The sequence below is a fragment of the Terrapene carolina genome, unplaced genomic scaffold, assembly GCF_002925995.2.
Source record: "Terrapene carolina triunguis isolate 2854851 unplaced genomic scaffold, T_m_triunguis-2.0 Scaffold66, whole genome shotgun sequence".
Taxonomy (NCBI): Eukaryota; Metazoa; Chordata; order Testudines; family Emydidae; genus Terrapene; species Terrapene triunguis.
Genome location: NW_020664417.1, coordinates 3,380,143 through 3,403,167, shown reverse-complemented (window position 1 = coordinate 3,403,167; position 23,025 = coordinate 3,380,143). Strand labels below are relative to the sequence as shown.

Sequence of the window (23,025 nt, the reverse complement as noted above, 5' to 3'; positions counted from 1 at the left end):
GGTATGATAGACTGGCCTGATTACAGATCTGGAAATGGTTCTGAGGAAGCCCCCACACCCAGAGCAGGAAGCAGAGCTCAACCATAAGAGTGAAACTCTAAGGGTCAAACATGAATTTCTACTAAGTCCTTACACAGAAGAATTCTCATTGTCCTCAATGGGAGTTTGGACTGATTGATTGGAATTCACTTGGGTAAAAGCTGAGCCAAAACTAAGGAAGGGCCTCAGGATCTCCTCCATAGGCATTTCACATAGCGCTAGTCTAGACTGGGAGTCAAGATGTATTTTTAAAACAACTAACGTTTTAAAACTTTAATGTGGACATAGAAAGATTTATTGTAACAGGTCAAGGTAGACTCTAGTGGGTAGCCTGGGGTTCATCTCGACTAACATACCTGTTAAAATACAGCTGGCAGTGCATATTGGGATTTTGGTAACTTGGAAGCCTTTGTATAGATTTTTGCATACAGCATACATGACTATGGGAAAATAATGGATGAGATTCTGGGTGGCACCTCTAAGAGGGACAGCACCAAACTTGCAGCCCAAGGGATGTGGGAAGCTATGGTGGTTTTAAGCTACAATGTGGGTCTTGATATAATGTAGACTGCCTTGGGGGCCTATATAAGTTATGACAGCCTCCCTATGGACTGAAGCTCTACATGTGGCGACCCTGCCCCTGATGTGTCCCTCCTGTCCCCAGCCCCGCCCCCATCACACTCTCTACTACCAGGTTTACAAGGGAGTTCTCTGAGAGCAGTTTTCCTCAGTTCCTGCATCAGGAGAATCCTCCCCATGCCAGATCTGGGTGTTTGGAGTCCCTTTACACCACTCCAGACCTTTTAGCCAGAGTACAGGGCTCAGAGCCTGGGTGAGGACCTCACCCTAGGTATTCTTAGTCATTAAAGTCTCCGTACCATAGGCCTTTAAATATGTTTACAGTGTGAAAATTCTCTAAAAAGAAAAGTGAATCAAAGGAGAAAAAGCTAGAAAGGTAGAACGTGCATCTAATGAATGATCCAGTGACTAGGTAGTGCCAAAAGTCACTCTTCACACTCAGTACAACTTCATGAAGATCCGGCCAAGCAGCTAGATGTTACCTGTATGTCAGAATAATTCAGCATCTATATCCTTTAGCTATTGGAACAGGCCCAAGGTAATAAATGACACTTTGTCACATTTTTCATTTAATGTTGATGTAATCTTTTAGTATAGTCTCTTACGTGTTTTATTACAAGGTCTTGTTTGTTGTTTGAACAAAGCTGGAAATAGAAAATCTACTTCTATTCCCCATTACACTTGTGTAAATCTAGAGTAACTCCATTGAAATCACTGGATTTCACTTACTGATGTAACTTACTGTAAGTAAGCAGTGAATCAGTCCCAAAGAACAGAAAAATGTCTGCAAGTGGGTGAATATAACAAATGTATGGTCTTGTGTAAAGTTACAACAGGTTTTATATTTCATGCAGTTATGAGATATTTCTTTAAGAAATCAATGGTTTCAATCGTAAGGTGAGATGATTGGTACTGTGTTTTGCTTGGTGAGTACAATTGTATAATCCTTTCATGGGCGCCACATAGCTCCAGATTTTGTCTCACTTCTTTCTGCTGTTTCTCCCATTTAGTGTAAGCATCTCCATTACTGCTGTAGGTCAACCACCCATTCTTCAAGTGAGCAGTTAGTTTTCTTTTAAAAAAACTGAAATAGGAACAAAAATAAGCAGGGTTTTATTGATAATTTTTGTTGCATTTCATGATGGTGGTCAGAACGTTTCTTTGTGTTAGTAAAGAAGCAAGCACCAGGAAAAGTTGATGTAGGAGTTAAAATGAAAATATTTAAAACATGAGCATTTATCTCCTGCCACTTTCTCATTTCCCTGATGAGTTTTTACTCTAAGATTAACAAGGGCAGCTCAAGTTCTCACAGTTTTTTCCTTGTAGCCTGCATATTACTTATACGGCTCTCAGAGCACTGACCCATAGTGTCTGCCCCTCCTTACTCTTTCTAGGATTCTACTGCTTCTGTGACAGCACAGTGGCAATGCTGTTATTGGTCCTGTAGGGTAACATTTTCGAAAGCATCTAAGTCCCATTTCAAAAGAGACTAAGAGAGGCATCTAGGACCTTTAGGCCTGTTGACTCTCAAACAGGATTTCAGTTCCTATATGTAAATCACTTTTTTGAAAGTGGAACTTCAGCTCATACAGTGCATCTGCACTTCGAGCTAGAGGTGTAATTTCCAGCTCAGGTAGACATACATATGTTAGCTTTGATTGAACTAGGGATCTAAAAATAACTGTTTAGCTGTAGCAGGATGGGCTAGCTATGACTACATTTGGGAAATGGGGGAATACTTCATAGTCAGTGCTCCTACCTCCATATGTATTTTTGGGCCTCATTTCATGGAGACAGATTGTTCTTAGCCGCCAGCTCCATGTAGCTGATGGAAACAGAAGGTCCTCAGAGAGGAATTATCTTTAACTTGTCTAGTTCTCAAGTTCTTGTCTAGTTACATTTTATACCAGCTGCTTTTATGGGACTGTTGTTGCTCTAGGACAGACTTTTAACTCCTCAAACAGGTTTTTCTATTGTTGTTTGCTGTTTAAATTCATGATTAAACTTCTCAGGCAGGTTGCATTATTTGTATATTTTTATTTTTAAGCTAAACGTCTCTGATAAGAACAGTACATTTTTCTGGGAGAGTAGCTTTCTTCATCTGCAACAAAGCAAGAAAACCTTTCTGTTTGGTCTCCTTTTGGGCCTGCATACCCTTTAAATATGTGCTGAGAGCATTATAGAAACCTTCTGTAGTTTTATAAGTATGCCCCAAAAAAGAATTTGGGCTCCTTTAATTCTGATGTGCATGGACCCATTGATGCCTCACGGGAAAACTTTTGTAAAACATTATATTTAGAAAGTGCTTTGGCTTATATATCATGCAGTATATTTACTGTAATTCTCTCCCCCTGTTTTTATTAATAGAGTCATTTACATGAAAACAAAATCTATGTTTTTCAGAGTTCATCTGATCTTCTGGTTTAGTCACTGCTGGAAGTCATCATCCCCTATTCATTACATCACAGTTGCTATGGAAATGATTATGTCATAAACAGCACTAAACAGAGAGTTGAAAGTGAGATCCATGAGATGGCCCCTACCCTCAAAAGAGTCTAATGATAGATCAGTTTCTCTTCCACAGAGGGAAACCAGTCCATTTCCCAATGAATTCTTCTTTGTTGTTGTGTATTATCCATATAGCTGTAGTGCTGAAAGGTCCCAATGAGGGATCAGTGAATCATTGTGCTAGGCACCATACTTCTACATCACAAAAAGACAGATTTTGCCCCAAAGAGTTTATAATTCAATTGCAACTTACCTACTGATTTCAGTGAGAGCAGGATCTGGGCTGGGAGAATTTCCCATAATAGGGCATAATTTGGCAAAAAAGGGACACTGTTACTGTGCTATAAGTAGATTGGAAACTGTTCTGTGTACAGAACTTTTACATTTCAAAGAACTCATTCCATATGTTCTCAGAGTTGCTATAGACTGTTACAGAGAAGATACACCAAGACTTTGATATTTCTTGTTGTTTTTCCTTAATCTAAAATGAGTAATTTTAGACCATAAGTGTAGATTGCTAGCAATGGTGGGAATTTTCTGTAAACATTCCGTAGTGTAGACAAGGCCTTAAAAAGGTGCTGATTACACCCACTCTCGATATAGTTGCAAAATAGTTTCCATTATAATTCCCACCCCACCCCCACTCCCTTTTTCAGAAGCTGAGAGCAGCTCTGGCATTGTTGAGGCTCTGACCCTAAGACTGCACATTATAAGAAACAAAAAGCCAGGGATCCAAATTCTGCTCCCATTTATAGTGCTGTAATTCCAGAAGCAAGAAAATGCAAAAGTTACTGTTCCAATAGCAGTGCTAGTTGGGTGTCAACAAAATAGTGTTTTGTATTCCTGTTTTATTGGTGAAATATATAGTTTAATATATTATTGTTTAAACTGTTAAATGTGTGGCATAAAAAGCACAGAATATGCAATATGACAAAACTATATCTTCAACCATAATTTTTGCATTTCCTAACTCATTATAATTTTTAATTGTTCATCTGTAACTTTCCAGTGGCATAATTATTTACATTTGATCAGGCAAGTGTTTGTCCTCATAGTCAAAAATGTTAGAGGCATATACACAGAAAGTTCTGTGTGTGTATTACTGAACAAAGTCAATAGAACTTGGTGATAACATCTATAGCTGTTTATTTTTAATAATAAGCCATTTGCAGTTAGGGCTTGATCCAAACCCAACTGAAGTCAACAGGAGGCTTTCCAGTGACAGAAATGGGCTTTGATCAGGCCCTTTATTGGAGAGACCACATCTCCATAGAACAGTGGTGGGCAACCTGCGGCCCATGGGCCACACGCAGCTCATCAGGGTAATCTGCTGGTGGGCCGAGAGACAGTGTTTATATTGACCATCTGCAGGCATGGCTGCCTGCAGCTCCCAGTGGCTGCGGTTCGCCGTTCCCAGGCAATGGGAGCTGCAGGAAGCAGCAGCCACCACGTCCCTGTGGCCCGCGTTGCTTCCTGCAGCTCTCATTGGCTGGGAACGGCAAACTGCAGCACTGGGAGCTGCAGGCGGCCGTGCCTGTGGACGGTCAATGTAAACACTGTCTCATGGCCCACCAACGGATTACCCTGACGGGCCTCAGTTTGCCCACCACTGCCATAGATCATAGCAAGCACACTTGAACTTTGAGCCTAAACATGAATATTTTCTATTTAGTTTTTTTTTTTTAACTTTCCGGTACTGTTTCAAATAAGGAAGTGCAAACTTTATGTGCCACTATCCTGACATTCAAAACTGTTCTTTTGGCATGGTTACAAAAATCTAATTAGCTTCTGACTTAATCCCTAAAGACAATTTGTCCTTCAATCTAAAGTACTTTTAACAATAAGTCAAGAAGAAAACTGCCTTGTAGAATTTTGCAAGATAATGCAGGCTATACAGAGCTACATATCTGCATTGTAGATCTTAATGAATACTTGAAAATCCACAGAACAACATATAGTAGTGTAGTTTTTATTCTTTGGCATATGAAAATAAATCTAGTAAAGTCCTTTTATAGCATTCTAATTTGTGTCCTGAATATATTTGCTTTAAAAATACATTGATTATTTGTTTTATAGACTATAAGAATTCAGAGAGCTAATATCTTGTTCTGTTTTGTTTCACATAAGTGTGGTATTTTAGCAATTGCTATATTACTTCTTTTCATTCCTGTGACCTGACGTAGGGGTTTGTCAGCTTGTAAATAAGATGGAAGAAAACTTGGGCAAAATCAAGGCTTTCAACAGAAATGATGAACAGTTTCTGGAAGCGTTTGTCATCTTTTGTGGCTTGGGGATCCAGAATACACAGATGTATGAAGTTGTGGAGAGAGCCATGGCCAAGCAGATGGTGACATTAGAGGTAAGCTCAAAATCTAGGCAATCCTTAATTGGCTCAGTATATAATCTAGTTTTGGTCCAAATTCTGCTTTCCCTACTCACAACCTAAAACTACTCAAATGAGTAAAGTGAGCAGAATTTGGCCCCCTGCGTTAACAGGAGCTACGCTTATTTGCTGCTTGTTTCCATATTTGCATTGTATTTTATCTGTTGTATTTTAACTGCACTCATGGGATCCAGTGAGTCTGCCTTCCCTAAACACCATGCTGCACACTGACTACAGTCATCAACATAGTTGGTTTGTCCAATTGCACAGAAAGATGAAATGGTGTGGAGGATTAGGAGTGTCCTCTTGTTTGAGGTTTTCTGTGATGATTTTGGCTCAGTCCTTTAGACAAACCAGCATATACAATAACAGCAGGATTACTGTAGGCTTTCTGCAACTTCCTCGAACTCCATCAAAGTATATTAAGCATGAATGTCATCTGGTCCTAGCCTTTGAATTGTTTACTGTTAGGTTTAATGACCGTGGTGTTAAAGGAGGTTCTAACATGATATGCTGAATTACTTGGAAGATAACTGTAAGCCTGAAACTTAAATTTTGTAGACTTTGGATCTGTCCAATATGTAAATAAGAGTGTTTGCAAAATTTCTAACATGTGGATTATGTACCCAATAGCTTCTAAAGGAAACATTACAACTCTCATGTAAACATGTAGTTAGTCGCTTCAAGTGGGCAGATGATAACCGTACGGTCAAGTAATTTCAGTGCTTTTTAAAAATAAGGTTGGGTGGTTTATTTACATCTCACATTAGTGACTGCTGGTTTATCATTTAAAAAAAAAATCTGTAGAGGCTGTAAAAAATGTCTTTTTTTAAAAAAAGCCAGAGCTGGTCTCTTAGTTGCACATATGTTTAAAGGAACTCAACACAGTAGCATTCTCCTCTCTTTTATTCTCACAAATAAAAAATAATATATGGGGTTTTTTGTTTGTTTGTTTGTTTGTTAATTTAAAACAAAAATATTTTCTCCTGGACTGAAACCTCTTCTTCCAAATTTTATCCAGGACAGAATTTTCTTTAATGTCTGAGTTAAACACCCATGAAAGAAAGGGACTTATTTTGGGAACAATGTCATCCCATAGTTTATAGCTGTGCTGTGCTATATTTGTCTTTGAAATGGGGTATCCTATCCTATCTCCTAGAACTGGAAGGGACCTTGAAAGGTCATCGAGTCCAGCCCCCTGCCTTCACTAGCAGGACCAAGTACTGATTTTGCCCCAGATCCCTAAGTGGCCCCCTCAAGGATTGAACTCAGAACCCTGGGTTTAGCAGGCCAATGCTCAAACCACTGAGCTATCCCTCCCCCATGAAAGCTTTCCCAAGAGAAGGGGTTTTGGTGGTTTATTTTATTTTAATTTTTTGTTTTAAATCAGAGCTTTTTGCTCATTTATAGGTTTTCTTGGCCTGGCTATATCAAGAAGCCGCTATGATGAGCATACCTATGCTCATGCAGAGCTCCATTAAAGTCAGTACATTGCAGGCATAATCTCAACCTTTTACTCTTAAAAAAAAAAAAAAGATTCAGTTGCTTTTACATTGCATGCTTTTATTTGTACTTAGGTTTCTTCATTCCTTATCCCATAGGTCCTCTCATATCACGCTTCAGCCACTGAGGAGGAAACAAGGGAGCTGCAGGTAACAGCGGTAATAGCATTTTTTAAATAATAGTAAACAATGCATTCTTACTATATGGAGCAATGAAAGATGGTCCAATGTGCAGGGTAACGTTTTCAAAAGTGCTTATGTTAATTAGGTGTCTAAATTACAATGAAAATAAATCTGTTGCTGAGTTTCATTGGTGTATCATGGGTAAGGCTATGTTTTAGTCACAGGTATTTTTAGTGAAAGTCATGGACAGGTCATGGGCAGTAAACAAAAATTCATGGCCCGTGACCTGTCCATGACTTTTACTATATACCCCTAACTAAAACTTGGGTGAGGGGGCTGTGGGTGCTCGGGGGGGGGGGGCAGTCTGGGGGTGTGTGGGTGCTGGGAGGACTGGCCTGGGATCCCCGCTGGTGCTGGGGTGGAAGCGGGTCACACGCAGCCTGGGACCGCCCCCCCCCCCACTGGTGTTGGGAGGAGCATGCAGTGGCATGCAGCCCAGGACTGGCCCCTCCACCTAGGAGCTGCAGGAACATGCTGGTGGGAGCCGGGGAGCCCCTCCACCCCGAGGTGGGTGCCGCCCCGCACCACAATCCCCTGCCCCTAGCCCTGAGCCCCCTCCCACACACCCAAACTGCTGCTGCTGGCTGCTGCAGAAGTCATGGAGATCACGGAAAGTCATAGTATCCGTGACCTCTGTGGCAGACAGGCAGCCTTAATCATGGGACATGAAAAGACCACATTGCATCATGGGAGATGTAGTCTAGCCAGGGAGCTAGGCCCATAGGAAGAATGGGGGCATTGGGGTCTGAAACTACAACTACCGTGAGGCACCATGGCAGCTCAGGCAGACACAGAGTTTAACATTATCCCAGAATGAAAATTTTTGATATTTCTGGATCAAAATTTTTGATAACTTTTTATTCCACACAATTTTTTATATTTCAAGTTTTCATCTGCTTTGGGATGAAAACAAATGTTGAAATATCAGAATGTCCACAGGACAGAAATTTTGTTTTTCTATCAACTCTATCTAAATACTAATCCTGGGATATTATAATTAATGTATTCCCCTCCTTTGCTCATTGTGTACTTCTGTAGTTAACATCCACTACCCCATGAGTAACTGCATCTAGTAGGTCAAGACATGTTTCAGTCTCACTCCTCCCATTCTGGGACATATTGCTGATGCCCACTGTTTGTTCTTCCCTGAAGATCTCAGTCACCACATTCTTCATTATAAAATTGAAGCTTGTTATCATTAGGTATATTTCTAACTTATCTAAGGCCATTCATCTGTCTCTTTTACCTTCTTATCTCTTCTGTGTCTGGTAGAGTACTCTTGGCTTTGATACCTATTATCCTAGTCCAGGGGTCGGCAACCTTTCAGAAGTGGTGTGCCGAGTCTTCATTTATTCACTTTAATTTAAGGTTTCGCATGCCAGTAATACATTAACGTTTTTAGAAGGTCTCTTTCGATAAGTCTATAATATATAACTAAACTATTGTTGTATGTAAAGTAAATAAGGTTTTTAAAACATTTAAGAAGCTTCATTTAAAATTAAATTAAAATGCAGAGCCCGCCGGACCGGTGACCAGGACCCGGGCAGTGTAGGTGCCACTGAAAATCAGCTCGCATGCCGCCTTCGGCACATGTGCCATAGGTTGCCTATCCCTGTCCTAGTCCCTAGGAGGCAACAATTGTGTTTTCTTTATTGGCCACACTTTTTTGGGCCACTTTTCCCCAACAGAGATACCACCCAGGAGAACATGCCTCTTCTTTCTAGTGGCTTCCATTCAGGGCTTGCCTCTTGATCACTGATTGGACTGCTGATCTCTGCTGGGTTCTTAGTCTGAGGACAGAATACCAATTGCAGGCACAACTGTTAAAACAGTTCTTTTGTCATGATCTTTTCTTCTTACAGCTTTCATTTAAGCCACTTTCCTCCATCTTTCTTCATTTCTCAGAGCCTCTGCTATGCTCTGCATTCTCTCAAATTGCCTTATCTTGCCTGAAGATCCCTTTTGTCTCTTTCCAGTTTGTCTTTCTTTGTGACTTTCTTCTCATTGACTTCATCTGCCTCTCAAGCCTTTCCATCCTTCCTCCAAATCAGAGAGGGCAGATTACATTTCAAGATGGGTATCCTTTGTGTTCTTTCATTTGTTGCGCATGTCCCACACCAGACTGATTTTGATCCTTCGTTTGCCATTCTTTTTAGTTCATCAATGACTGCAACGTGCTTTGAGAGCCTCTGATCGAAAGTGCTATGGAAGTGCAGAGTATTATTACTATTATAGCAAATGGTGTTTCATACTTTGGAATGTCTCTTCATTTCTTGGAAACTCTTAGTGTCAAAGGACTCTACTACCATAACAGCTCCCATGCTGCACTCTCCGGTTTGCTTCTCAGCTAACTTTTTCTGTGCTCTATATTTTGTTCCCAACTCAGCTACTGCTTTGTTTATGGCTTGGTTTACCACTCAATACCTAACTCCTACACGTCAGACTTTTGTTTGGATTCACTCCGTTGTTGGCTCTCCTCTCTGAGACCAAAGATAAGCTTGAGGTCGATGGTGGTAACTGAAGTCAAGAGTTTTAAAACAAAAGGCAAATTTTGCTAAATTTGGAAATGCTTTCTAGATTTGTTTATTAAAACAATGTCAGGGGCGAATTTGGCCTTCAGACTGAGGCTAACAGTGGGAGCTTGCTTTTTCCACTTTCTTTGAGCTTGGCACTTACGCTGTTCTAGTCTCATGTGTGCATCCAGAGAATGTAAAATAATAACACATTGGTGGCTTAACAAGCTACACCACAGATCTTCTGGGGAGGCTGCCAGTTGCTAATTTCCTCCCAACCATCTGGTGGCTCTCTCAGGATTCAGGGACCACTAGTGAACTGTTTTCCTTCTGTAGAAATTGTAGGACCATGAAGGGCCTCTGGTTGCTAGCCTGCTCCACTTTCCTATTGCAGAGAGCAATAGGCCTTTGTCAGTCTTGCTTCTTTGTGAAACAGATCTTTATTTTCAGTGAGCCTCCTTTAAGTGAATAAAAGAATTAAACTGCACATGATAGTGATAGATGACATCCAAAAGAAAACTTGCATTCTGTTTTGCATTTCATCATTCAGAGTTTGAATAATATTCTAAAGAATCATTCTTTTTATTGCCTATAACATATTCTTGGAGGAACTATTATTTTTTTAAGAGAAAAGAACCCAAGCCAAATCAATAGACCTTCTGTTGGTCATAATTCACAATGTGATGAGCACAACTGAGCATGCCAAAGTTTGTTTGTTTATTTATGTTGATTTGTCCAAAAGAGGGAGAGTTTTCTGTTCTGTTTTTATATACCAAGGCTCTGGTGCCTCTGCCATATGTTAAAAATACAATCAAACCAATACACACAAAAATAACTGCAGCCTCCCCAAAACCACAAATGGAAAAACATAAGACACACCAACCACAGACTCCAACCCACAGCGCATTCACCTTCCCTCTCCAAAAGCCTGGAAAAGTGATTGGATTTGTAGCATGTGCTGAAGGTCAGCAGGTTTGTGCTATTGTGAGCAAGGATGGGGGTTGACTCCAGAGCGCAGGGTTCCTGACAGAGAAGGCCCTGCCAGCAGCTTCCTTTTTTTTTTTTAAAGATGGCCGGTGGGAGTGTCTCTGCTGTACCACAGGGAGCCTTACCTTGAGAGATGTGGTTTCTCACCTAAGGTGATCCCCAAAGCTTTAGATCCTTATAGATTAAAACTGGCATTGGCCTAAAAAAGGGGAGAAATTATTGGAATATTTTTTCCTTCAAATTTTGAAATTTCATCAAAGTTCAAAATATTCTGACTAGTTCTATAGCTGGGTGAAAAATGGGGAAAATATACTTTGTGAATAATTTCTCAATGTTTCCAGTTTATTTTTTGAATTTCATCAGTTTAGATTGCGACCTGTGCTGGGTCAATGGCAGGATGTTAGGTTTCAAGGGTATGTCTACACTGCAGCTGGGAGTGAGCATTCCATCCTGGGTAGACAGACTCGCCCTAGTAGGGCTCGAGCTAGCATGCTAAAAATAGCAGGGTGAAAGTTGTGGCTCCATCAGACACTCAGACTAGCCACCTGAGCTCAAGTCTGGGGGGCTGGGTGCCCCCATACTGCAGGAAAGCCCATTTGCCAAAGAGGCTGCCACTTCCTGCCCTGGCATCATTTTCTGAGTTGATTTAGAGTGCAGCCCCTTGTTGAGCGCATTGCAGGAGACTAATCTCAAGGAGACAATGGCCTGGATCCTGGTAGCAAGGTTCACAACCAAAAGAAATGACCTCAGTCTCCTGGCCAGGTGTGTATGAGCAAAGAAGCTCTACCAGTCACTGCTGCTACATGATCATCTAACTGCAGCTGGGGATCCAGTAATGCCCCCAGATCTTTAACTGAAGTAACAAATGGTGGGCTCATAGTGTCTGTTAAAGGGCCAGATAAGATCTCTGCCATACCTTCAGTTGCTTACCCCATCTCACCAGCATCACTTCTATCTTAATACTGTCTGGAGGCATATTAAACCCAGCAATATGAGTCTGGCTGAGTTGATTTAAGGTCACCTTCAATCAGCTAGTCCTCATCCAGGCTTATATCCCTATCAAACACCAGGTAAGGCATTTGGGTCAGATGAAATTCAGAAAAAGAGCTGGGTGTCACCAGCATACTGAAAACATTGCCAGCTAAAGCCTCATCACTAATTCTTCCAATGACTGAATATACACATTCAACAAGAGGAGGTACAAGGTAAGAGCTCTATGAAACACCACATGAGAAAATCCTAGGCTTAGAAGAACGGTTGCCCCAAACTACCTTCTGAGACCTCTCAGAGAGAAATGAAACCATGGAAGAGTGATGCCCCCCATCTACTCTCACTGAGGTTTGCAAGTGAGCAAGGTAGTGTGTTGATAATACAAATTGCTGCTGTGCATCTAAAATGAAAACTGACACCTAGGACAATTGTCAGGTGGATGTTTTCATCTAAAATGATTGTAGACCCCCAAATACCCATTCAGTAATTGTCAAACAGTTCCCAGTGTAGTATTACAGCCCATTATCTGATGTGTCAGTAGAATCTTTGTTCCTAAAACCAGGGTAAGAAGCTGATCTTGCTCTTTCTTTAAAAAAAAAATATTTTAAAAATCTGTAGTCAACAAACCCCATTTCTGATTTACAGTCATGAAAGCATTTTTCTTAGTTTGTTTACATTTTTAGCAACAGAATAAAACACTTGAAATGGCAAAAACCTGTCATCGTGTTTATCATATTTTTCTGAAGCCATCTGGCAGCTGTTTTAGGAAGGTTGGAGGGCAAACAACTCTCAAGATCAAATGGGTCATTTTAAGTTGGTTGGAAGTTGGTGCTCCAAGGCCCAGTTTTAATTAAATACAGGGTAAATGTTTGTTCCTAAATCTGAACTTATACTCTGCATTAGGAATATGTATTTCTGTCTATGGCTAGAAAGAACAGTTCTGTTTCTACTTTTAACCTGTTTAAGGTCCTGATCTGGGAAAGCATGGGCATAAGTCTATCCCATTCTAGGATTGTACATTAGCACATGCCTGAGTGCTGTCCTACATAAGGTTACTTCTCTGAAGCAGAGTATAGTCACTGGCCGACATGCATTTTTGCACCCATCTACATGTGCTGAGCAGTTAGCCCGTTGGAGTTCTAGGTGGCAGGTAGCTAGGGCTAGAGGGGGCTTAGCCCACCAAATGTGAGCTATGTTGCCACTACCTGGTGGCCCAGCAGCAGGACAAGCAAGGAGAGTCCCTGGAGCCCAGTGGCAGGCAGTGAGGTGGATCTACAGGGCCCTGGCATGGAGCTGCGGGCAGAGTCCTTCCTGAGTGTGTCCAGTGCCCAGCGAGCCAGACCCCATTCCTGGCATGGTAGTAGCGAGTCTGTCCCTTCCCTTCCAGCAGAGCTGGGGCTGGTGTCAGTGAGGGAGAGGAGCAGGTGAGACAGAAGGAGGAGAAGAGACGGGGGGAAGGGGCTGTGGAGGAGGGAAGCCAGACCCAGCTACGGCCAGCTGTGGCCACTGGCACTGCCACAGAGCTCCCTGTGCTCCCAGCCCCTTGCCTCTCCCACAACCCCTCCAAATAATCCACCAATACCTGACCTAGCCCTCAACCACTGCTTAAACCCATCCAGCTCCTTGCTGCCCCATTCCCAAATAAACACCACAACCCTCTCCTGCCCCCCACATAAACCCAAACTCCACAAACCACATTCTTCTGCCACAGCCCCACCGATCCCGCCTTCCCACTACACCAACTCTCATCTCCCCAATAAACTCACCCTGTCACAAAAGCCCCCCAAGCAACACCCCCATGAAATATGACCCTGCCCGAGCCCTCCCTCCATTCCCTAAAGCCCCACATACCCTCCCCCACCATTGCTCATTCCCCATTAAACCCACCTCTTAAAATCTCCCAATCCCCAAAATACTTCCCTCCCCCCAACCTCCCCTTTCACTCCTGCGCCCTGTCAGTCCATGACCCCTTAGTCCCGCCAGGGCATTTCCGCTGCCACCAGCACCCAAGTCCATCTACCATACAGATCACCTCAAATGTCACCACCTCCTGGCTGCTCCAACCCTCTCTTCCATCCTTCAGTTGCTCCAGTCACTTATGGCTCCCGCAGGAACTCCCTGCAGTGTCCCTCACCCCTTTAGCCCTGGCATCAGTATCCCATTTTTCCACCACAGAAAGAGCTAATGGGCGGGAGCACAGAGCCATGCCACTGCCGGGGTGAATGCAGGGTGCACACCTGCCTGTCACACTTCCCAGGGGTACCGAGGGTTGTGTGAAAGAGACCTGTCTGTACCTGCCATGGATCAGCCCACTGACAACCCCGGCCGCAGGCAGTACAAGTACTTCCTTCTCAGCCCCACGGTCTCTGCTATCTCTCTGCAGGCAAACAGTAAGCACACACCAACCTCTGAACCCTCCGAGTGTCCCTGTGGAGTGCCAGCCTCTGTTCCACTGCACACTCACTGGACTCACAAATTTCACCACTCTTGAAGGAATAGTACACCCCAGCTTATTAGTTTTAACTCCAAATCATCACTCCACTTAATACACAGCACTTAGATGCTTTTATAGTGAAAACAAGAATAAGTTTATCATCAAAGAACAGAGATTCAAGTGATGGAAAGTAAGAATATTGGAAACAAATGGTCATATATAAAACACAATCATAACATGTTTTTTAGAGCCTAAACTTAACTCCTACAGGATAGTTTACCCCAACTCCTTTTTCCCAGTATTTTCAACCAGGTTGTTTGAGATCCCTCTTTCATAAGCTCAAGCCTGCTGGTGGCTTGTCCTCACATACTGAAGGAATACTGGGGATTCATCTGAACCCCAGGTATAATTCCAAAAGTTCATTAGCTTTTCTCCTAAACAGGCCCTGCTGTTCTTGTTAGTTCTTAAAGTCCCCACAATCTACTGATTAGCATGTTGTTCAAACTGTAAATGGGCATCCCTTGGGACCCATATAATACTCAGTTTCACATGACCAGCTAGGGAGAGAGAAACATCTCTTTCCCCACTCCTTACAGGAGCATATGGGTCACCATTTGGTGACCTGCCTTTACATACAGACCTAGAGAACATAATTTGTAGTATCTATCCATAGCTCCTCACATATTGTCCATACATGCATCTCACTATGAGTGTGGCACAGGCTTTCATTAGAGAACTTACATGGCATTCTTTGGCAGACTAGTATGTAGGTACCAGACCCAGAGAATCTCTGTAACCCTTATGTACCCCAATTGGCATCAAGAGGTCCTTGGGTCACACACTCACCGGGGCTTCTCCTCCACACTGGGCCAGGATAGAGAGAGTGACCCATACGCACACACTGGAGAGCAGGGCCTGACAGTTTCACTCAGCTCCCCTCAAAGAATATTTTCACCAGGTGACTATGATTGGAGTCCCTAATTGGGGCCTCCAGACACGATCAAAATACAGTAAGCAACAGTAATTATAGGCCAGCTCATTGCACCACAGTTACGCAGAGAAAGGTAGCGGTAGCTCCCCTTTTTTCCTTCCCTATGCTGTGCCGGTTTGTAATTTTGCTGAGATGGAAAAAGTGAACATTTTGGATGAAAGAAGTGGTTGTTTGGGAGGTTAATACTACATTTAGAAGGTACAGTGTATTTCAATAGTACAGGCTAGGAACAATAGTTAAAATGGCTTTCAAACAGCGACACGGGAGAAGGAGCTCTGTTGTCTCTGGGAACTGAGAGGAGAAATAACCAAGCCACAGTTGTGTTGATGTATAGCTGGAAAGTTGTGGTTTCTATCTCTCGGTTGGGGAGAAGCTTGTTGCTTTTCTTCCCACGTGGGCATCAAAGGCAGGAGATCAGTGAATAGAAAGAGATAAATTATAGAAGAGGTCAGAATGCAGGCATGAGAAAATGTCCTGCTGAGCTCCTGCTGTGTACATCCTTTTACCTCATGAAAGATCTGGTTGCAAAGGCCTTGTGTTTGCTTCACTTTGTATAGCTAGGGGGAGAGTTAATACACCACTAAAAGGATGGTGATAATATAGCAAGCCATTGCACTCTGCATTATGAAAATCCTGCGAGTTTCACCCTCCAAGACAGCCAGGCTCATATCCTCCGTGTTTAATATGCCTCAAGACAGTTGAAATCTCTCACTGGAGGGGATGTTAATTTATTGGGGAAAAGATCAGAATCTCCCATATTGAGAATCACAAAATTACTCCGACTGCAGTGTGACGGGTTCCCCCTGGAACTGGGGTACCACTGAGCCCTCTGACCCACCAGCCTGGGCTCCCTCTCACTCTGTGCTGCTGTGACAAGCTGCAAAGCCCCCCAAGCTTGCACTTTCACCAGCATTCACACAGGTAGGGACACACCCAGCTGCAGTTACAGGCAAGCTCTCTAACCACCAGCCTAGGACCCAAGAGCAGTATTGTCCTGTCCTGGTCAAATCTGGCTAGTATATGGGTTTAATACCTGGTCTGCCTCTCCCTCAATGTGAAGCGGACCATGCACACTTGTGGTAACAAAGCAGAGATTTTCCCCAGACATCTTAGTCAAACGCACACTGTTTGGATTAAAACATAAAATAAGTTTATTACTACAAAAGATAGATTTTAAGTGAATATAAGTGATAGCAAACACATCAAAGCAGATTACCTAGTAAATAAACAAAAACTCAAACTGAGCTTAACATACTAGAGGAATTAGCAAATTCTCACCCTGAGTGATAAGCCAGCTGGCAGATTCTTAAGGCACAAGCTGCCTTGGCTTTGCAGCTTGGGTTTGACAGGTTTTCATACACAGGCTAGAAATCCCTATAGCCTGGGACCATCACTTCCCCCAGCTCAGTCTTTGTTCCTCAGGTGTTTCAGTTGTGCTGTAGGGAGAGTGAGGTGCCATCATGATGACATTTCCCCCTTTTATATCTTCTTCCCACTTTCTGGAAAGCTCTTTTGCTGTGACCTGGGTCAAACAGTTCCCCTTGTGTAGTGCTATCTCTGAGAGGTTTCTATCATACACAGTCCCTGGGATAGTCCTTGTACGGATTTCCTCAATAAGCCATTAACATTGTTTGGCCTTTTTGCTGTTGTACCTGAAAGGCTGCTTGTGGGTGTTTTCAACCTCACAACATGTTTCAGTAACACATACATAGCCAAACTTCATAACTTCACATACAATGATAGCACATACAATTCAACAAGATATTAATGTCTAGCAGATGAAGACTTTTAGAATGATACCTTACAAGGCATACTTTGTGCAAAATATATCCTAATTACATGACCGTGATGAATAAGGGGTCACACAGAACTACTTTTTCCCCCCTTTGACTATTTTGAGTGAGGTGTAATAAATGTTGTGATGTAATGTATTTATTATCAACATTTTAGAAGTGGAAGACGTTGGGAATTCAAAGAAAGCAAAGTAAAATAGTAGTCCTGGTTCACTAAATCATTGTTTTTGCACTGGAAAACAATGTGAAAAAGCTGTAGCATTTGGAGTTACGCTTTGAGTGGCCATTAGGTTTCCCAAGTGGTTGTATTATTTCCTATGGAGAATATTGGCAGCATGGCCCCTTCACCTACCAAGGCAGTTTATAGTAATGTAGGATTCCTTCTTAAATGTCAGTTTCCACAACCTCAATTTCATGATTCTACATTTCTGATTAAGTAATACACAGCAATAAAAGTGAGAAGAAAGTAAATGCGGTTATGAAAGGAGGATGTAATTTCTACCAAGAGAGCTGAGCAGCATGATTACAATACTAGTGTTAATAGAAATATTCCTGGACTTCAGTAAGAATAAAGGTGAAAGATAAAACACAGACCTCCTTTTTATCTTTCACTGTCTTGATTTTTATCTGATTTTTAAAAAACACATCAATAGATATATAGTTGAAACAGCTGTAAGGGAATTGCACTGGAAAATCCTGCCTTTTTTTATTTGATACAAAAAAACAGTATGAGCTTTTGGATCATAGTGCCAGACTCTGCTTCATTCATCTTGATATTTATTTCTAACATCCTTAATGTAAAGGCCCTGAAGATGCCGCAAAGGGGCTTATATCGTGAATTTCACTGCTGTATAAAGAAACTGAAAATGTTTGGAGACATTGGAATAGTTAGTGCTAAATGTAGTGCCAGATTTTGAAAGTTAAGTTGCCATGGGTGGAGCTGAAATTTTCCATGCCAAGGGTCGGCCTTGCTGTGATTTTTTTTCCCTTTTTTTTTTTTTAAAACATTTCAGCAGTAAAATTTCAGCCTTTTCTGAGAATGAGGTTGGAGGAAAATAGGTAGTTTGATCCACTTTAAAACAGTTTCCAGCTGTTTCTTTGTTTAGGTCTAGCGCTTCCAGGGTTTAGAGCAGGAACTTGAAATTTGGCAGGGTCTTATGGTCAGAGAAGTGCCTTTTGAGTCCCTAATTCACAAGCCTCTGAACATTTTCAGTAGAGCATATTAGAAGATTGAGGCTAAAACCTGTTTGAAAATCAATGGCATATTGCCATGGGTAATTTAGGTGACAGAAGGATGGTCCAGGTAACCCTTTTAATAATTTTGGCTTATGGATAAATTTACATTAATTCTAAGAACCAAATAAGATTAACATTGAACAAACAAGGATCGGGACAGATAATCAAGGGAATGTAGTCACCAGCTTTCAGTACAATGCAAAGGTAAACTTTATCAGAATACTGTTGTTCTCCTGATGCAAAAAGATGTGATTATTCCAGACTTTCTAACTGCTACTGCTCAGTTTGTTCTCTTTTATTTTTCCCAAGACGGCTGTTGTGCCATCTGCACAATCTCTCAAGCTAACTGACTTCTGCTTCAGTGACTTTGAGCTTTCTGACATGGAGACAACATTGTGTTCAATTCGAATGTTCACCGATCTCAACCTGGTGCAGAATTTCCAAATGAAACATGAGGTACGGAAGCTGCAGAATGCTATTTACATGTGGAGGGAAAACATCAGACAACTTCACTTCAAAAATGTGTGTGTGTCCTCAACACACTGCCAAGACCAATTTTAGGGGGGACTGGATAGCTGGGGCAATTGGTAGTGAGATACAGAGCCTTTCAACTAGACCATCAATTCATAGATTCGTATATTTTAAGATTATTAGAATTTAAGATTAGAAGGATCATCTAATCTGACTCTTAGGGCTTGTCTACACTGGCACTTTACAGCGCTGCAACTTTCTCGCTCAAGGATGTGAAAAAACACCCCCCTGAGCGCTGCAAGTTTCAGCGCTGTAAAGTGCCAGTATAGACAGTGCAGCAGCACTGGGAGCCACACTCCCAGCGCTGGTAGCTATTTCCCTCATGGAGGTGGTTTTTTAGCTATGCCGCGATGACACAAGCCACGTTAAAGCAGTGCCATGGCAGCGCTTTAACGTTACCAGTGAAGACGTGCCCTTATATATATCACAGACTATCGAATTTCACCCAGTTACCTCTGAATTGAGCCCAATTATTTGTGTCTGACTAATGCATATCTTCCAATTCAGATAGAACCAGGGTGAAAGTGAGACCCAAAGTCCTTACCATCTCATATAATGAGTCGGTTTCTATCCAGTTCCTAATGTACAGGTGTCTGCATCATAAAAAAACACCCCCACAATGGGCACCCATGTTGGAACCCTCACCAGAAACACCAAGGCATTAATGGACGTGGAAAATTGAGCTATCTTTTCCCACCCGCCCTGATCCCTCCATTCTCAGGTTGAAGCATATTGACAGGAGTAGCAGCTTATATTGCTCTTGCCTGTTGCTCCTTGCTCTTTTTTGTGAATGGATGATGTTAATTTTCCATTGCTGTCAATGTGACACCTTTTGCAAGAACACTAAAATTTCCTTAAACAAAATGATATTGAGATCCTTAGCTGGCATTAATCAGCATAGCTCCATTTAAGCCAACAGATTTCGACCAATTTACACCATGTGAAGATCTGGCCTTTATACCTTTCACTTTCATAAAACTACGGTAAAATCTATGTCTTTTTGTTCTGTAAAACATCTAGCAGGGATCTGCATAAATAATAACAACAAACAATATGATAAGCATTAAAAGCCTTTATATCATACTTACATGATTTACAAGGTCCATCTGTCTCTTCTTATGCTTTGATTCCATCTGGTGTGAAGCAGGAGCTCATGTTCACTTTCCAGTCCACTTTTCCAGACAACCTTTAGGGTTCCCTCTAATTCAAAATGAAACAGGTTCTGGTGAACACACAAATACTGTGAACAACTTCTTCATTCAGTTAAATCAGCATAACTCCAAATACTAGGTCTACACTAGTGTACCTGGAACCATAATTTAGCTGTTGGTTCATGTCATGAACTGGTAACTTTAGGAATACAGGTGTCCACATATTAAATAAAACAAAGCTGCAGTTGCCTATGAACTGTTTAGCAAACTCTAGGTTTTGGAAGTGAGGAAGCTAAACTAAGAGATTACACAGATTTTCCTTATCCATATTTTTACATAAAAGTGTGTCAATATTAAACTCTACTGAAGACAAGTAAAAACGAAAAATTTTCCGCCTTAAATCTACAATAATTAGAATTCTCTTTATTTTATTTTTGTGTGTGAATAGACTAAAATTGTAGTGTATTTTGCATTTAACTGAATGATGCTGTTTGTTAAAGGTTCTTTGCAGATGGATTTTGAGTGTGAAGAAAAATTATCGAAAAAACGTTGCATATCACAATTGGAGACATGCCTTTAACACAGCCCAATGTATGTTTGCTGCTTTAAAATCGGGTAAACTTCAGGTATGTTTGACTGTTTTCACCCTAAGAGCCTTTTAATTAATTAAGTACTGTAAACTTGCACAGACCCAGTTTTGATCTCAGTAAGACCTATGTCAGTCTGGAATATCTTCACTGAAGTCAGTGCATCTTCTCTGAAGACTTCAGAACCTGACCTTAGAATCATAGAAATGTAGGACTGGAAGGGATCTTGAGAGGTCATATAGTCCAGCCCCTTGTGCTGAGGCAGGATCAAGTATACCTAGACCATCCCTGACCAGACGTTTGTCTAACCTGTTCTTAAAAACCTCCAATGACAGGGACTCCACAAACTTAACTACCCTTATAATTAGGAAGCTTTTCCTAATATCTAACCTAAATCTCCCTTGCTGCAGATTAAGTTGATTATGTCTTATCCTACCTTCAGTGGACAATTGATCACCATCCTCTTTATAACAGCCCTTAACATATTTGAAGACTTTTTATTAGGTCCTCCCTCAGTCTTCTTTTCTCAAGACTAAATATGCCTAGTTTTTTTTAACCTTTCCTAATAGGTCAGGTTTTTTAAACCTTTTATCGTTTTTGTTGCTGTCTTCTGGACTCTCTCCAATTTGTCCACTTCTTTCTTAGAGAGTGGCACCCAGAACTGGATACAGTACTCCAGGTGAGGCCTCACCAGTGCCGAGTAGAATGGGACAATTACCTCCTATGTCTTACATATGATATTTTTTGTTAATACACCCCAGAATATTAGACTTTTTTGCAACCACATCACATTATTGATTCATATACAATTTGTGATCCATTATAATCCCCCAAATCCTTTTCAGCAGTACTACTGCCTAGTCAGTTATTCCCCATTTAGTAGTTGTACATTTGATTTTTTTTTCTTCCGAAGTGCAGTACTTTGCATTGTCTTTATTGAATTTCATGTGATTGATTTCAGACCAATTCACCAACTTGTCAAGGTTGTTTTGAATACTAATCCTGGAATCCTCCATAAATTTTATAAGCATACTCTCCACTCCATTATCCAAGTCATTAATGAAAATATTGAATAGTACCAGACCCAGGACAGACCCCTGGGGATCCTACTAGATATGTCCCCCAGTTTTACAGTGAACCATTGGTAACTTCTTTTTGAATATAGTCTTTTAACCAGTTTTGGGCCCAATTTATAGTAATTTCATCTAGCCCACATTTCCTTAGTTTGCTTATGAGAATGTCACATGGGACTGTGTCAGAAGCTTTACTAAAATCAAGATATATCACTTCTATATCTTCCCCACATCCACTAGGCCAGTAGCCCTGTCAAAGAAGGAAATTAGTTTGGTTTGACATTATTTGTTCTTGACAAAATCATGCTGGTATTCCTTTTCACCCTATTATCATTTGGGTGCTTACAAATTGATTGTTTAATAATTGGTTGCAGTATCTTTCCAGGTTACAAAGTTAGGCTGACTGGTCTATAATTCCGCAGGTCCTATTTGTTCCCCTTTTTAAAAATATGTACCGTGTTTGCACATCTCCAGTCATTTGGGGCCTCACCCATCCTATATGAGTTCTCAAAGATAATCACTAACGGTTCTGAGATTGCTTCAGCTAGTTCCTTAAGAACCCTAGGGTGAATTTCTTCAGACTTGAATACATCTAAATTATCTAAATATTCTTTAACCTGTTCTTTCCCTATTTTGGTTTGTGTTCCTTCCCCCTTGTTAATATTAATTGTGTTAAGTAGCTGGTCACAATTTACCCTTTTAGTGAAAACTGAAGAAAATAGGCATTAAACACCTCAGCCTTCTTGATGTCATCTGTTTTTAGCACTTACTCCTTGTTAAGTAGAGGACCTACACTTTCCTTCATCTTTCTCCTGCTCCTATTGTATTCTCTTCTCTTCTGAACCTCCTCTTCTTGTCTTTTATGTCCCTTTCTAGTTATAACTCATTTTGTGCCTTAGTCCTACTTGCTTGTGCTATTCTTTTGTACACATCTTTAGCAATTTGTCCACGTTTCCATGTAAGATTCCTTTCTGATTTTCAGGTAATTAAAGAGTTCCTAATGGAGCCATATTCATCTCTTACTATTCTTCCTATCTTTCCTTTGCATCGGGATAGTTTGCTGTTGTGGCTTTAATATTGTCTCTTTGAGAAACAGCCAGCTCCTTTTTCTCTTAGGTCCCATGGAAAGAAAATCTTACTTCCAGTTCTCTACGTTTGTTAAAGTCTGTATTATGGTACTTATTCTGCTCCTCTCACTTTTTCCTTTCCTTTGAATCATGAAAGCTATAATTTCATGATCATTTGTACTCAAATTGACAAACCTTCAGATTCACAATCAGTTCCTCCCTGTTAGTCAGAATCAAGTCTAAAATGGCTTTCCCCGGGTTATTTCCTCCACCTTCTAATATAGAAATTTGTATTATTAAATTATTGCTGCAGCATCCTGTAGGTGCTTCCAATGAGAATGGCACAAACCAGACATCTACAGGATTTTGTCCTTTCCTTTTAAGTTAAATAATTGCATTTTTGAGTTTTATGCTTATAGCATACACCGGTCAGGAAGGTGCAGGAGAAAAGAGTCACCTTACTACAATGTCTTTCTTC

At 41.2% G+C, this 23,025-nt stretch overlaps 1 protein-coding gene across 3 annotated transcripts in view; it reads left to right on the top strand.

Moving 5' to 3' along the window:
• Positions 1–23,025, top strand: part of PDE5A (phosphodiesterase 5A) — a 100,178-nt gene that overhangs the window by 61,487 nt on the left and 15,666 nt on the right. For 2 of the 3 annotated variants that reach the window (XM_026647798.2, XM_026647801.2), the window contains exons 10-13: positions 5,310–5,485; positions 7,111–7,170; positions 18,448–18,594; positions 20,321–20,446. In XM_026647798.2, the coding sequence (XP_026503583.1) occupies positions 5,310–5,485; positions 7,111–7,170; positions 18,448–18,594; positions 20,321–20,446 (509 nt within the window). The remainder of the gene's footprint in view (positions 1–5,309; positions 5,486–7,110; positions 7,171–18,447; positions 18,595–20,320; positions 20,447–23,025) is intronic. The other variant, XM_026647799.2, reaches the window with a different exon arrangement.